We start from the raw sequence: 11930 nt of genomic DNA, 5'->3' as shown, positions 1-11930 counted from the left end.
GTCAAATAAATCTTAATTTATTTTGACATTGAACCTCGATTTAACGAGGCAAGTCAGTTATTAAGAACAAATTCTTATTTACAGTGACCGCCTACCCTGGCCAAACCCGGACGGCACTGGGCCAATTGTGTGCCGCCCTATGGGATTCCAAATCACGGCCGGATGTGATGCAGCCTAGATTCGAACCAGGTACTGCAGTGATGCCTCTTGCACTGAGCTGCAGTGTTTTGGGAAACACACACACACTTTACCCCTTCTATGTACATACTATCTCATACCCCTGCACATCGACTCGGTACAGTTACTCCCTGTATGTTTTTTCCCACTCATTATTGTTATTTACTGTGGAGTTATTTCTTGTGTCACCAGTTGCAAAAATCACTAAAGCTGGAGATCTCCCTCACTAGCTTTAAGCACCAGGTGTCAGAGCAGCTCACAGATCCCTGCACCTGTACGTAGACCATCTGTAAATAGCCCATCCAACTACCTCATCCACATACTGTATTTATCTTGCTCCTTTGCACCACAATATCTCTACTTGCACATTCATCTTCTGCACATTCTATCATTCCAGTGTTTATTTACTATATTGTAATTACTTCGCCACCATGGCCTATTTATTGCCTTACCTCCATTAACCTACCTCATTTGCACATGTTGTATATAGACTTTTTCTACTGTATTATTGATTGTGTTTGTTTATTCCATATGTAACTCTGTGTTGTTGAATGTGTCGAACTGTTTTGCTTTATCTTGGCCAGGTCGCAGTTGCAAATGAGAACTTGTTCTCAACTAGCCTACCTGGTTAAATAAAATAAAATAAAATAAAAGCCTATTTTTTTCTGTTTAACTGCATTGTTGGAAAAGGACCCCTAAGTAAACATTTAACTGTTAGTCTACGAAGCACGTGACAAATACAATTTAATTAGACATAGCCTAGGCTACTATGACAACGATTGGAACAAAATATCAGAATTAGGCTGCCTGTCTAAACGCAGCCCACATTTCTTTGAAGACGTGTTGATTTTGAAAGACAGCTGATTTATCCAATCTCGGCACAATATTTTGTTATCTCGAATCTGCACTCTCCAATCAGTGAAAGAAGACAGACGCCCTATTTTGCGGCCGACTGTAATGGGAAGATTGTTCAACCAATTTCAGGACAAAAATTGGCTGTGAAGAACACGGTTTGGCTGCAGGTTTGTTTCATATTAGTTTAGCTAAAAAAAAAAAAAAAAATCAAAATAGGTTAGTGGTTCGCGTTCAATTATTTGAGGCTGTTTGTTAGTTAACGTTATTTATTTTACATTTTAATCTGTCAATGGGGAATTACATCAGTTTTGGGCTGATTTGGGGACACGCCTCGAACTGTATCGCTAATATTAGCTAGCTAGGAGTCGAGCCTAGTTAATTTAGTTACCCAAACGTTTGCCGTTACCTCCGTTGAGAAAAGTGTAGCTAACGTGGTCAGTCATTCCTCAAGCTAACGTTTAGCTATGCAAAAGGGCCTTCGTTTTATACTGTAGGTGGCTAACTAGCGTGAATTAGCTAGCTTGCTAACTCGCCTAGCTTACATACAGCGCATGTAACGTTACACATATGGATTTAGCCAATAATCATAACTACCTGGTTAACGTTATCCAGATAACAGGTTCAGACAACGTTAACAGAAACATAACAGCTGACTTCTTGACAACAAAAAATGCGCTAGATAACGCGTTACTGTACATGCGTTTGTGCAGAAGTAGCTAGCTAATATAGGCCTTCAGAGCTACCAAGTAATCTAGTTGGGTGGCAAGCTAACGTTACTAGCTAGATTACTTCCAGGGTTGCCACGCATTAGGTCATTGACTGGCTAATGTTAACTAGCTTGTCCACATCAGTATTAAGCAGACGTTAACTTGCTAATGCATCCCTTTCTTACGCAACACCCACACCAGAAGTAACTTATCTAGCTCGTTACAATGAGGTGGCAAACTACCCCCTACACATTGTCGGGCGACTGTAGTGTTAATTTTAGACCCGTTAACATTACATTTAGCTATGTCATCAAGTGGCAACCACTCGTATTTAGGGCGGTGATTTGATGTTTTACGTTAAATTACAGTATAGTAAGTACACTTGTGTATTCTGTGGCACAGCAATAATGAATTAAAGTAGCCTAAAGACCGGCAGATGGCGATATTAAGTTGTGCCATCTTACCATCCAAATGCATTGTATGCAGCCGGCAATACATTCATATCCTCTGTGCATAAAATTAAAAACGGGGGAAAATGTGTACTTTCCTTTCCCACCACGCTGCTACTGGAGTGGCTAAAAGCCAATGCCGGATGTTTTCAATCACGTTCAGCTAATCGGGTTTAAACTCAGACCAGGGGGTCAGTTCATTTTAAGCAAGCCTGTTCAGTTGGCATTGTCGCATTAGTGGAAACCAAGACTGTTCTCAAGGCAGTCCTGGATGTAACTAGATATGTTGAGTCCGGGACAATTTTAGCTAACCCTTTTCCTAACCATAATCTTAATCGTCTCAACCTGCCACTAATTCTCCTAACCTTCTCCATAAGGGTTTCCTCACCTGCTACGAAAAGTAACTTCTGCTAGTCCAAACCAGCAGACCCGCCCAGAGAGTCTTGGTTTCCACTAATGAGGTACAGCACTGCATTAGGTTAGGTGTGGGGGGGGAAAGACTGCTGCAACGTGATACAGAACATTCAGGATTATAATTTAGCTAGGAGGAAATCAAAGCCTATGCTGTCTGAATTGAGAATGTTGTAGGTAAGAAACGGTCCATGAGGGATAAGAATGTATTGCCGGATGCATACAATGCATTTGGACGGTAAGATGACAACTGATCTGCCAGCCTTTGGGATAATTTTAGTTGTACGCAGGGGCAAGGCAACAGGTTTGATTAGTGACAGGATTGGTGAAGTCTTGTCTGACAAATCCTCAGTCTTCAAGAGGCATGGTCTTATTTCTATTGTTGCCTCCCCACAGCAGATCCACAGAGAGGAGCCTGTTCACATTTCACCGCTGGTGCAAGACAATGGAGACAGAAATCGAGCAGCAGGAAGAAGAGACCACGTTCAGCAACACTGACACTAACGGTAAGACATGAAGGCTATTCTGTCAGTGCACTCAGACATATCAACTATTGGAGAAAAGCAGTGTTGTCAGTCTTTACAGAAGGGACTACTGGTATAGCTGCATGCTGGCACCATGACTGCATGTCAGATGGCCATGTTTTTTTGTTGTTGTCCAATTCACTGCTGTTTTGGGAACAGTTCTGCCCAGTTTTGATCCAGGAAGGGGAGTGGTAGGGGCTGAACACATGCTGGGTGTATGCTGTTGCCTGGCTGGAACATGTATAGGGCACAGTGTAGCATCAGGCTAACGCTCCAGGTTTCTCCCATCAGGTAAACGCCCTGCCGAGGACATGGACGAGGAGCAGGCCTTCAAGCGCTCTCGCAACACAGACGAGATGGTTGAGCTGCGGGTACTGCTGCAGAGCAAAGTAAGCCTGTAACAGAAATGGGATTTTAGGCCTATTCCTTTTAAAAATCAGAAATTCCTGATAGTCCGCTGTTTTGTGTCTATCATTCAATCTGACCCATTATTCTGTCCCTAAGTAAAACCCTCGTTTCCCCTCAGAATGCTGGCGCCGTTATCGGAAAGGGTGGCAAGAATATAAAAGCCTTACGCACAGACGTGAGTATACAGAATTGGCATCATCAAATCTTTTCCTCGACTAGGGGATTTGCTGTGAAGCTATAATTATTAGGACTGAGAATTGCTAGGGACCTCAGGATACGATATCACAATACTTGGGTGCCAATACAATATGTATTGCGATTCTCATGATTGTGAGAATTCTATGTGTATTGCGATTGGACGTTCCAAATGTATTATTGTTCACCATGTCTGCTGCAGAGACAAAGGGGAGCATAAGGATGAGTTTTGATCACTCAGGGAAATAAAGTTGCTGGCTTACTACTTAAATTGGAGAACAACCTATAGGATGAAATACCAGAGTTTTGGCACAGCAGACTAGCGTGACCTAATGCTACCTACAGTAGCAAATAAATATGTACAATGCATTTGGAAAGTATTCAGACCCCTTGACTTCCATTGTTAGATTTACAGCCTTATTCTAAACTGGATTAACCCCCCTAAAATGACAAAGCAAACAGAGTTTAAATGTTTGCAAATTTAAACTGAAATCACATTTATAAGTATTCAGACCCTTCAGATCACTACTTTGTTGAAGCACCTTCAGCAGCAATTACAGCCTTGAGTCTTCTTGGGTATAACACTACCAGCTTGGCACACCTGTATTTCCTGCGTTGTCTTGGCTGTGTGCTTAAGGTCATTGTCCTGTTGGAAGGTGAACATTCGCCCCAGTCGGAGGTCCTTAGCACTCTGGAGCAGGTTTTCATCAAGGATCTGTCTCCCAGTCCCTGCTGCTGAAAAACATCCCCACAGTATGATGCTGCCACCCCCATGCTCCACCGTAGGGATAGTACCAAGTTTCTTCCTGATGTGATGCCTTTCATTCAAGGCCAAAGAGTCTTGTTTCTCATGTTCTGAGAGTTCCTTTAGGTGCCTTTTGGCAAACTCCAAGCGGGCTGTCATGTGCCTTTTACTGAAGAGTGGCTTCTGTCTGGCCACTTCACCGTAAAGGCCTGATTGGTGGTGCTGCAGAGATGGCTGTCCTTCTGGAAGTTTCTCCCATCTCTGGACTCTGGAGCTCTGTCAGTGACCATCGGGTTTTGGGTCACCATTTAAGTCACCAAGAAGAGTCTTGGTGGTTTCAAACTTCTTCCATTTAAGAATGATGGAGGCCACGGTGTTCATGGGGTCCTTTAGTGCTGCAGAATTGTTTTGGTAGCCTTCCCCAGATCTGTGCCTCGACACAGTCCTGTCTTGGTGCTCTATAGACCATTTCTTCAACCTCCTGGCTTGGTTTTTTTCTCTGACATACACTGTCAACTGTGGGACCTTATATAGACAGGTGTGAGCCTTTCCAAATCATGTCCAATCAATTGAATTTACCACAGGTGGACTCCAATCAAGTTGTAGAAACATCTCAAGGATGATCAATGGAAACAGAATGCACCTGAGCTCAATTCTGAGTTTCATAGCAGAGGGTCTGAATACTTATGTAAATAAGATTTTTGTTTTTTATATTTGATACATTTGCAAAAATGTCTAAGCCTGTTTTCGCTTTGTCATTATGGGTATTGTGTGTTGATACATTTTAGAATAAGGCAGTAATGTAATAATGTGGAAAGAGTCTACGGTTTTGAATACTTTCTGGGTGCACTGTATATGTATAGATATGTAACTTTTTTTTCTTTTCTCCCATCACTAATAATTGATGTTGTATATCTAACATTTTCATAGACATTATGGTATCCAGCAACCCCATTTCTAATGACAACCCTAACGAGCCCTATTAAACAAATGTGATCCCTGTAATTAAATGGTTTTCCTCTGATAAAAGTAATCTCCCATCTATAGACTGACTGTCATTGTTTGACTTGATTGGTCAAATGGTGCATGTCTGAAAGTTGGAGGTACAACTGCAGCTTTATTTTATATAGTAGTCAGATTCTCGCTTTCCCAAATGGCACATCTATAGGTTGGCTCATGTGGACAGACATGGTTTGGCTCGATTGGACCAGATTTGGGGTCGAGGGTCGTTGGGGCATTCTCATGGTTCAGATAAAAGGAAACGATCCTCCCTACTGAACTCTGAATGTGATTTCTAATGCCCCTTACAGCCTTGAAACTATACCGGACTGTGGCGATGTCCCTTCAACTGGTGTCTCAAAGCCTGAGCGGACCTATAGTCTGTTACAACCTCTAGCCATGCAGTCCATTTAGCTAACAGTGTGTTGTTTGTTAGAGCTGGCTCAGTCTAGTCGCCGTTGTTCTTTTTTTCTTTTTTTAAAGCAGTATAGTGATGGAGTATAGCGTGTATTCAATTAAAATGTATTCCTTCTCCCCCTCTTCCCTCTCCTTTACTTTTTTATTTTTGGCCACCTTCCTCCGTTGCCCATGTACTGGATCGACATGCCCCTCCTGCGTTGCCCACCTTGACGTTGGCCCAACCTCCGCCCCTGAACGCCCGCCCACCTGACACCCCGGTTGGCCCCGCCCCACCCCGCCGCCCGCCCACAAACGTGCCCCTCCTTAAACGGGCACCTTACTTGACATCATGTGATTGAATGCCCTTGCCCAATGCCAACCTCCACGGCCAATGCAGTACAATGCCAGTGTATCAGTCCCTGACAGCAGTGGCCCAGAGCGGTATGTCCCACCAGTTATTGCCTCACTGCCTGATTAGAACAGAGAAACATGTCTTTGATAACCTGCCTTCTGTTTCATTTTAACATTTTTTTACATATAGAACCCCTCCCCTTCCCCTTTATCAGGAGACGTGTATTGTTCCATTGAATTTTTCTGTCTTCTCCCCCCACATTTAGGTATTTCCATTTAATTTGGACCTTTTTTTGTCACTACAAATGAAGTCACTTGTCCCTTACGGGGAGATTTCAAAATAATAATCCTCCACTTTCAGTAGTTCTTGTTGAACTGTTGGATGTTTCCTTGCTGTGATATTATTCGTCTTGAACTGTGGAAAGGAAAGCCAATGATATTTCTCGCTCTGTCCTTCTGGCCCACCTTGCTCCCCCCTACCCCCTGCGCCCCTCCCCCACCCCACTGTTCTCAACATCACTGTTCATGATCTGAGCGCTCAAGCTCCGCCCACTCTGTCACTCATCACTGTCGTCTCTTTTTTCCCCCTTGTGCTGCATCTCCCTGTTTGGTTTCTCTCAGGCCCCCATCGGTCCAGACTGCCTGCCAAACCTCTCATCCCCCCCGCTCCTGTCCGCCACCTAGTGGTTACCACTCGCATCCCCCCACCCCCTGCTTTCTTTATTTGTTTCTGTTCTACCCCGACCCCTGTCTCTATGAGAAGTTTCAAGATTGTGATGGCGAGTTTATTCTATCTTTTTTAAATTGCTGCACATGATGGTTAAAAGAAGGCTTCTCTCTCCCCCCCCTGACTGTGGCCAGCCTTGTGCCTCACGTTGTAATCTAACGCCCTGCCAAACCTGCCCCATTCCAATCTTCCTGTCTTTCTTTGTTGAATGTGAGATAAGCGAGTGCATGTCAAGTTGCTCGTATTTCAGGGAAAGCCAAAAGATGTACAGTATACAGCAGTCCTCTTCTTCCTTTGCTTTTAGTTTTTTTAACTCTTTGTGTGACCTTCACGTGAGTGTTAGTCTTGAAGTAAGTTTTCTTTTACTTCTGTTTTTTCTTTTCTTTCTGTTTTGCCTCATTACCTGTGGCCACATGCCATTCCCTAACAGGATCCTGAGTGTGAGTGCAGATATTGACACTATCGGAGAGATTCTGCTGAAGATCATCCCTACTCTGGAAGAGGTGAGTCCCCCGCGGCCTCCAAAGACATACAGTACATGTGTAGGTTTGTATTTTTCCGGATCCTCAGTCGAGAGTTAAAGGCCGTATTTGACCTGACTGATCTGTACCTGTTTTTTCCTAGTACCAGCATTATAACGGGATTGATTTTGACTGCGAGCTGCGTTTGCTGATCCATCAGAGTTTGGCTGGGGGAATCATCGGGGTGAAAGGTGCCAAGATAAAGGAGTTAAGAGAGGTAAGATGGGATCTTGTTGTCTGTCATGTGTACACCACTGGTTTCAAAATGCTGACTTGACTCAGTCCATGTAGAGTGCATGTGCTTGATCAGTCCTTAATCGTTGTTGCCAACTTGTCCTTAGATGTGTATTGGAAGATGTATATTATTTCATGCTCAAAGCTGAAGAAGAGTCAAACCCATTTTGAACATTTGGCATTGTGTGGGTGTATTTCATGCTGAGCTTCCTCTGTCTCCACCAGAACACCCAGACCACCATCAAGCTGTTCCAGGAGTGCTGTCCTCAGTCCACTGACCGTGTGGTTCTGGTTGGAGGGAAGCCAGACCGTGTTGTTGAATGCATCAAAGTTATCCTGGACTTGGTATCTGAGGTGGGTGAGAGTTCAGTTCTGAGCCAGTGACCACAACACACTCACCCATCACCAGTGTCTAAACATGGAAACTCACTGAAAGTCAGTCACTTATACTAGAATTGTACCGATTTTAACAGCAGACACTTTTTTTGTTTTGTTTTACCTATTCCATTTACAACAGTTGTGGACATTGTAGTCATTTCAGAGCTACATTTCTTCACAGGGCTACATACATATAGCATCTCAATAGTATTATCCATCTTTCTGTAGGCTCCTATCAAAGGGCGCGCCCAGCCCTATGACCCCAACTTCTACGACGAGACGTATGACTACGGCGGCTTCACCATGATTTACGAAGAGCGGGGCCGGCGGCCCATGGGGGGCTTCCCCATGCGGGGCAGGGGGGGCTTTGAACGCATGCCCCCCGGCCGCGGGGGCCGACCTATGCCCCCCTCCAGACGGGACTATGACGACATGAGCCCTCGTCGGGGACCGCCCCCTCCCCTGCCAGGTAGAGGAGGGCGTGGAGGGAGCCGGGCTCGAAACCTGCCCCTCCCCCCACCACCACCCCCAAGAGGAGGGTAAGGAGCTTAGCTTCCTTTTTGTTCTTTCATTGACTTGTTTGTTTATGGATACCTCTTTTATCACATTCAGTTACTCAGTAAAAAAAATCTAACCGTGTACTTTCCCTGTGTGTAAGTGTCACAGCTTCCCCACTACTGTTAGCCATATACATAATCTCAGAGATTTCTCCTATGTTAACGCGATCATATGGACCTAAGTCATACTATTAGACTAGTCCTTAAAGTAATCTTTAAGTTCTCAGTTCCACTGAGTCATGTTGCCCGTGTTGTTTGTTTGCAGAGGGGACCGGTTCTCCCACCAGAGTTATCACGGCAACATGGACGACAGACCAAAGTAAGTCATTTGTGTAAAAGGCAGCAACTGCAAAGTGGTTAGGGTGAAACTTTTCCACTTCTCCAAATCAGCATAGTTTTTTGGAGAATGGTGCTCTCGGCTGTGGAGTTGAAAATGTTGGGTTTACTCTTCTGTTGATTTAATGGGCGTCAATATGATTTTAACCATGGCACAGTAGCTATTCTGTCAACATGACCTCTTTTCCTATAAGTGGATGACTATATGAACACCACATCTGCATCGGTGTCCACCAATGAATACTGATTCCAAAACAAGTTGTTGTGGCTCTTCACACTCTCGGGTGGCTAAACGACAAGCCAAGAAGGACTTGTCACACTTGTGTTGTATAGACTTGTCAGCCCGTTGGTTTGGGGGACACTGTCTGTCCACTAAAGGTGGTAAACTGAACCCTCTCCATCTCATGCCATGTTAACCCTGACAACCTCCCATCTTATCGAAGCAGCGACAGGAGAGGAAGACCAGGAGACCGCTACAACAGCATGGTGAGTGAACTCAGCATTTATGTGTTTGGATAAGGGTTTACGCATGGTAGAGCGAGTTAGTCTGTCAATTGCCTGGTGTTATAATAGTAGGCAAGTCGACACAGTAGCTACTCTACTTATGGAAATGGATTGATATTGTTTTCCTGTTCTAGTGAAAGCACTGTGGTTTGGACACTGTGGTGCTGGTCTTCAACGAGCGAGCGCACTGGTTAGGCCTCTTGTTGCCTGGCAACAGTTGTCTCCTTGGTTACCAAGGAGCAGCTGAGTACATAGTCTGGAGCTGCTAAACTAACAAATGAACTTGAGGTGAAACCAAAGCGATTTCCGGGCAGGGTTGGTAGGGTCGTACCAATAATGTACATAGTTGAAAATGAATAGGGCAGCTAAGATTCATATGCGCAAATTATGGAGCTCAATCTTAAATGTAAACTAGTATTGACTTGATGTAGGTTTCAGTGTTGTAATAAGCTTCTCATTTTGTCTTTCTCTCTTCCCCATGTCCTGCTGAATACAGAGTGGCGGATATGGTGGTGAGTCTCCTCTCTTCCACATTTACTTTTGGTCATGGTAGTCTCTACCCTGTTTGAATGTCTCTTAGGTCGGGGTAAAGACCTTTCTGTCCAGTAAGCACCACCAGCTCTCCCCCTGTCCTTTGTCACCCTGTTGGTCTATGTAGTCTGTCAGCCACAATGTGACGTATTGTTGTTCTTTTCCTCCATCTTTTCAAAGACAACAATTCCTCGTGGGAGCCCTTTCAGTCTGGTGAGTGAAAAAGGATCACATTTGTGTCATGTCTCATTTTGTTGCTTCTGTATTTTGTTGTCGTTTTTATAAAGGGAAGACTTTCCCCACAACAGTGGATAAATTCTAAATGATATCTCTTGGTCTCTCCAGGTGGCCGAGGGTCATACAGTGACATCGGGGGTCCCGTCATCACAACACAAGTGACCATCCCCAAAGATGTGAGTAAAGGATCAAATAGCAGTCCCAAGCATAATCTTACCACCACACACACACACTTCCATAAAATATGTACTGGAGAAAAAAGAGTTGAGATTATTTCCAATTGATCAGAAACTCCTCACATAAACCTCTATTCATACATTGTTGAAATTGCCCCTATACCTGGTTGTCATTGTGCCAATCACATTGTTGGGGAAAAGTAACCCTGGCTCCTCACTTGTCGTAGCTGGCCGGCTCCATCATCGGGAAGGGCGGCCAGCGGATCAAGCAGATCCGTCACGAGTCGGGAGCGTCCATCAAGATAGACGAGCCACTAGAGGGCTCAGAGGACCGCATCATCACCATCAATGGAACACAGGACCAGATCCAGAACGCCCAGTATCTACTGCAGAACAGGCACGTGCTAGCACCCTTTCCTCTTCTCCGGTGAAAGCAGTATGGTGGAAACCTATTCAACCCGTCACCTATCAGTGGTAATCAAGGAAGAAAAAAAATAGTTGTTCATGACTAATGGAAATGAAATTGAACATAAATGGAGTTTTAGAAATTATTCCTGGGTTTCCTTTATTCACTTTTCCACTGTTTTGTGTTGCAGTGTGAAGCAGTACTCTGGTCGGTTCTTCTAAACAGGAAAGTGGAGTGAAGCCAAACTGCCATGCGCATTCTCTCCATCAGAGCCAACATTCCCCTGCTTTGGGTAGATGTGCTCTCCCCCGGTCATTTAACATACCATCTTTTAATTAGAAGAAGTTTGGAAATTCTCTCAAAGCTGTCGAATGAATCCCTGTTATTTTTTGCGCTGCTTGTTTTTTTTCTGGATTCTTGTGCTGTTCTGTACTTGGAGTAAACTCATGTGTTCTCTCTCCGCCTCCCCTGAGCCACTCCTCCCCCCAGTCAGTACAGCATGCAGAATGTAATCTTGTTTTGTAAGGAACATTTTATGATTAAAAAAAATAAATGTAGGTTCTTTTTGCTTATTTTTTTTTTAACTGAAAGACTAGGTGCTGTATAAAAACTGAAATATACAGTAATCATTTCATAGGATGAATAAGTGCTAAGATTGTTTTATTTTGTTGGTTATCTGATGGGGCCAAAAGGAAAAGTACTGTTGATTTAATTTCAGTGTAAGTTTTCTACCTGATTTCAGATGTTTAACAAGCCACTCATAGGGATTTAGACTTGCTTTCGAGTCAGTTTGTAAGCATTTGTTACATTTTAGATGGGATCTTTGTAGACGCCAGTCAGTTTGCAAGGGAAATGTAGCCTTTCTGTCCATATGAGTGGCATGTTCGCTCTACCCCTGTCTGTAGTATCTGCTGGAAGTCTGAGTAATAAAATCTGTGCCACCTTTTACTGAACGTGTGGTGGGGGGCAGGCATAAACAATTATGACATGTAGGGCTAACGCATCATAATTACAAATGAACTGTTTACTTGCTAGTCGAAACTTGGACATTTCCGACTTGCTGATTCTCTGAACGCTGCACGTGTATAACTACAACCAGTTAG

At 44.0% G+C, this 11930-nt stretch overlaps 1 protein-coding gene across 7 annotated transcripts; it reads left to right on the top strand.

Annotated features, from left to right (window-relative positions):
• The first annotated feature begins 1041 nt into the window (after window positions 1-1041).
• LOC112219660 (heterogeneous nuclear ribonucleoprotein K-like) lies at window positions 1042-11775 on the top strand. 7 transcript variants are annotated; one of them, XM_024381117.2, is made up of 17 exons: window positions 1083-1199; window positions 2566-2649; window positions 2996-3105; window positions 3415-3512; window positions 3650-3706; window positions 6267-6310; window positions 7378-7450; window positions 7578-7685; window positions 7928-8056; window positions 8309-8619; window positions 8903-8956; window positions 9417-9459; window positions 9974-9989; window positions 10189-10221; window positions 10354-10421; window positions 10649-10895; window positions 11018-11775. In XM_024381117.2, exons 2-16 carry the CDS (start codon window positions 2645-2647, stop codon window positions 10850-10852), a joined length of 1353 nt encoding a protein of 450 aa, XP_024236885.1. In that variant the 5' UTR covers window positions 1083-1199; window positions 2566-2644; the 3' UTR covers window positions 10853-10895; window positions 11018-11775. The 7 variants fall into 7 exon arrangements, with proteins under 7 accessions (XP_024236886.1, XP_024236885.1, XP_024236884.1 ...); XM_024381116.2 differs by having other exon boundaries at window positions 7572-7685; window positions 9420-9459; XM_024381114.2 differs by having other exon boundaries at window positions 1084-1199; window positions 7572-7685.
• Window positions 11776-11930: the final 155 nt, after the last annotated feature.

This window comes from Oncorhynchus tshawytscha, linkage group LG20 (assembly GCF_018296145.1).
Source record: "Oncorhynchus tshawytscha isolate Ot180627B linkage group LG20, Otsh_v2.0, whole genome shotgun sequence".
NCBI classification, from domain to species: Eukaryota; Metazoa; Chordata; class Actinopteri; order Salmoniformes; family Salmonidae; genus Oncorhynchus; species Oncorhynchus tshawytscha.
Note: the sequence above shows the minus strand (reverse complement) of the source record. Positions and strands in the feature narration are given on the sequence as shown.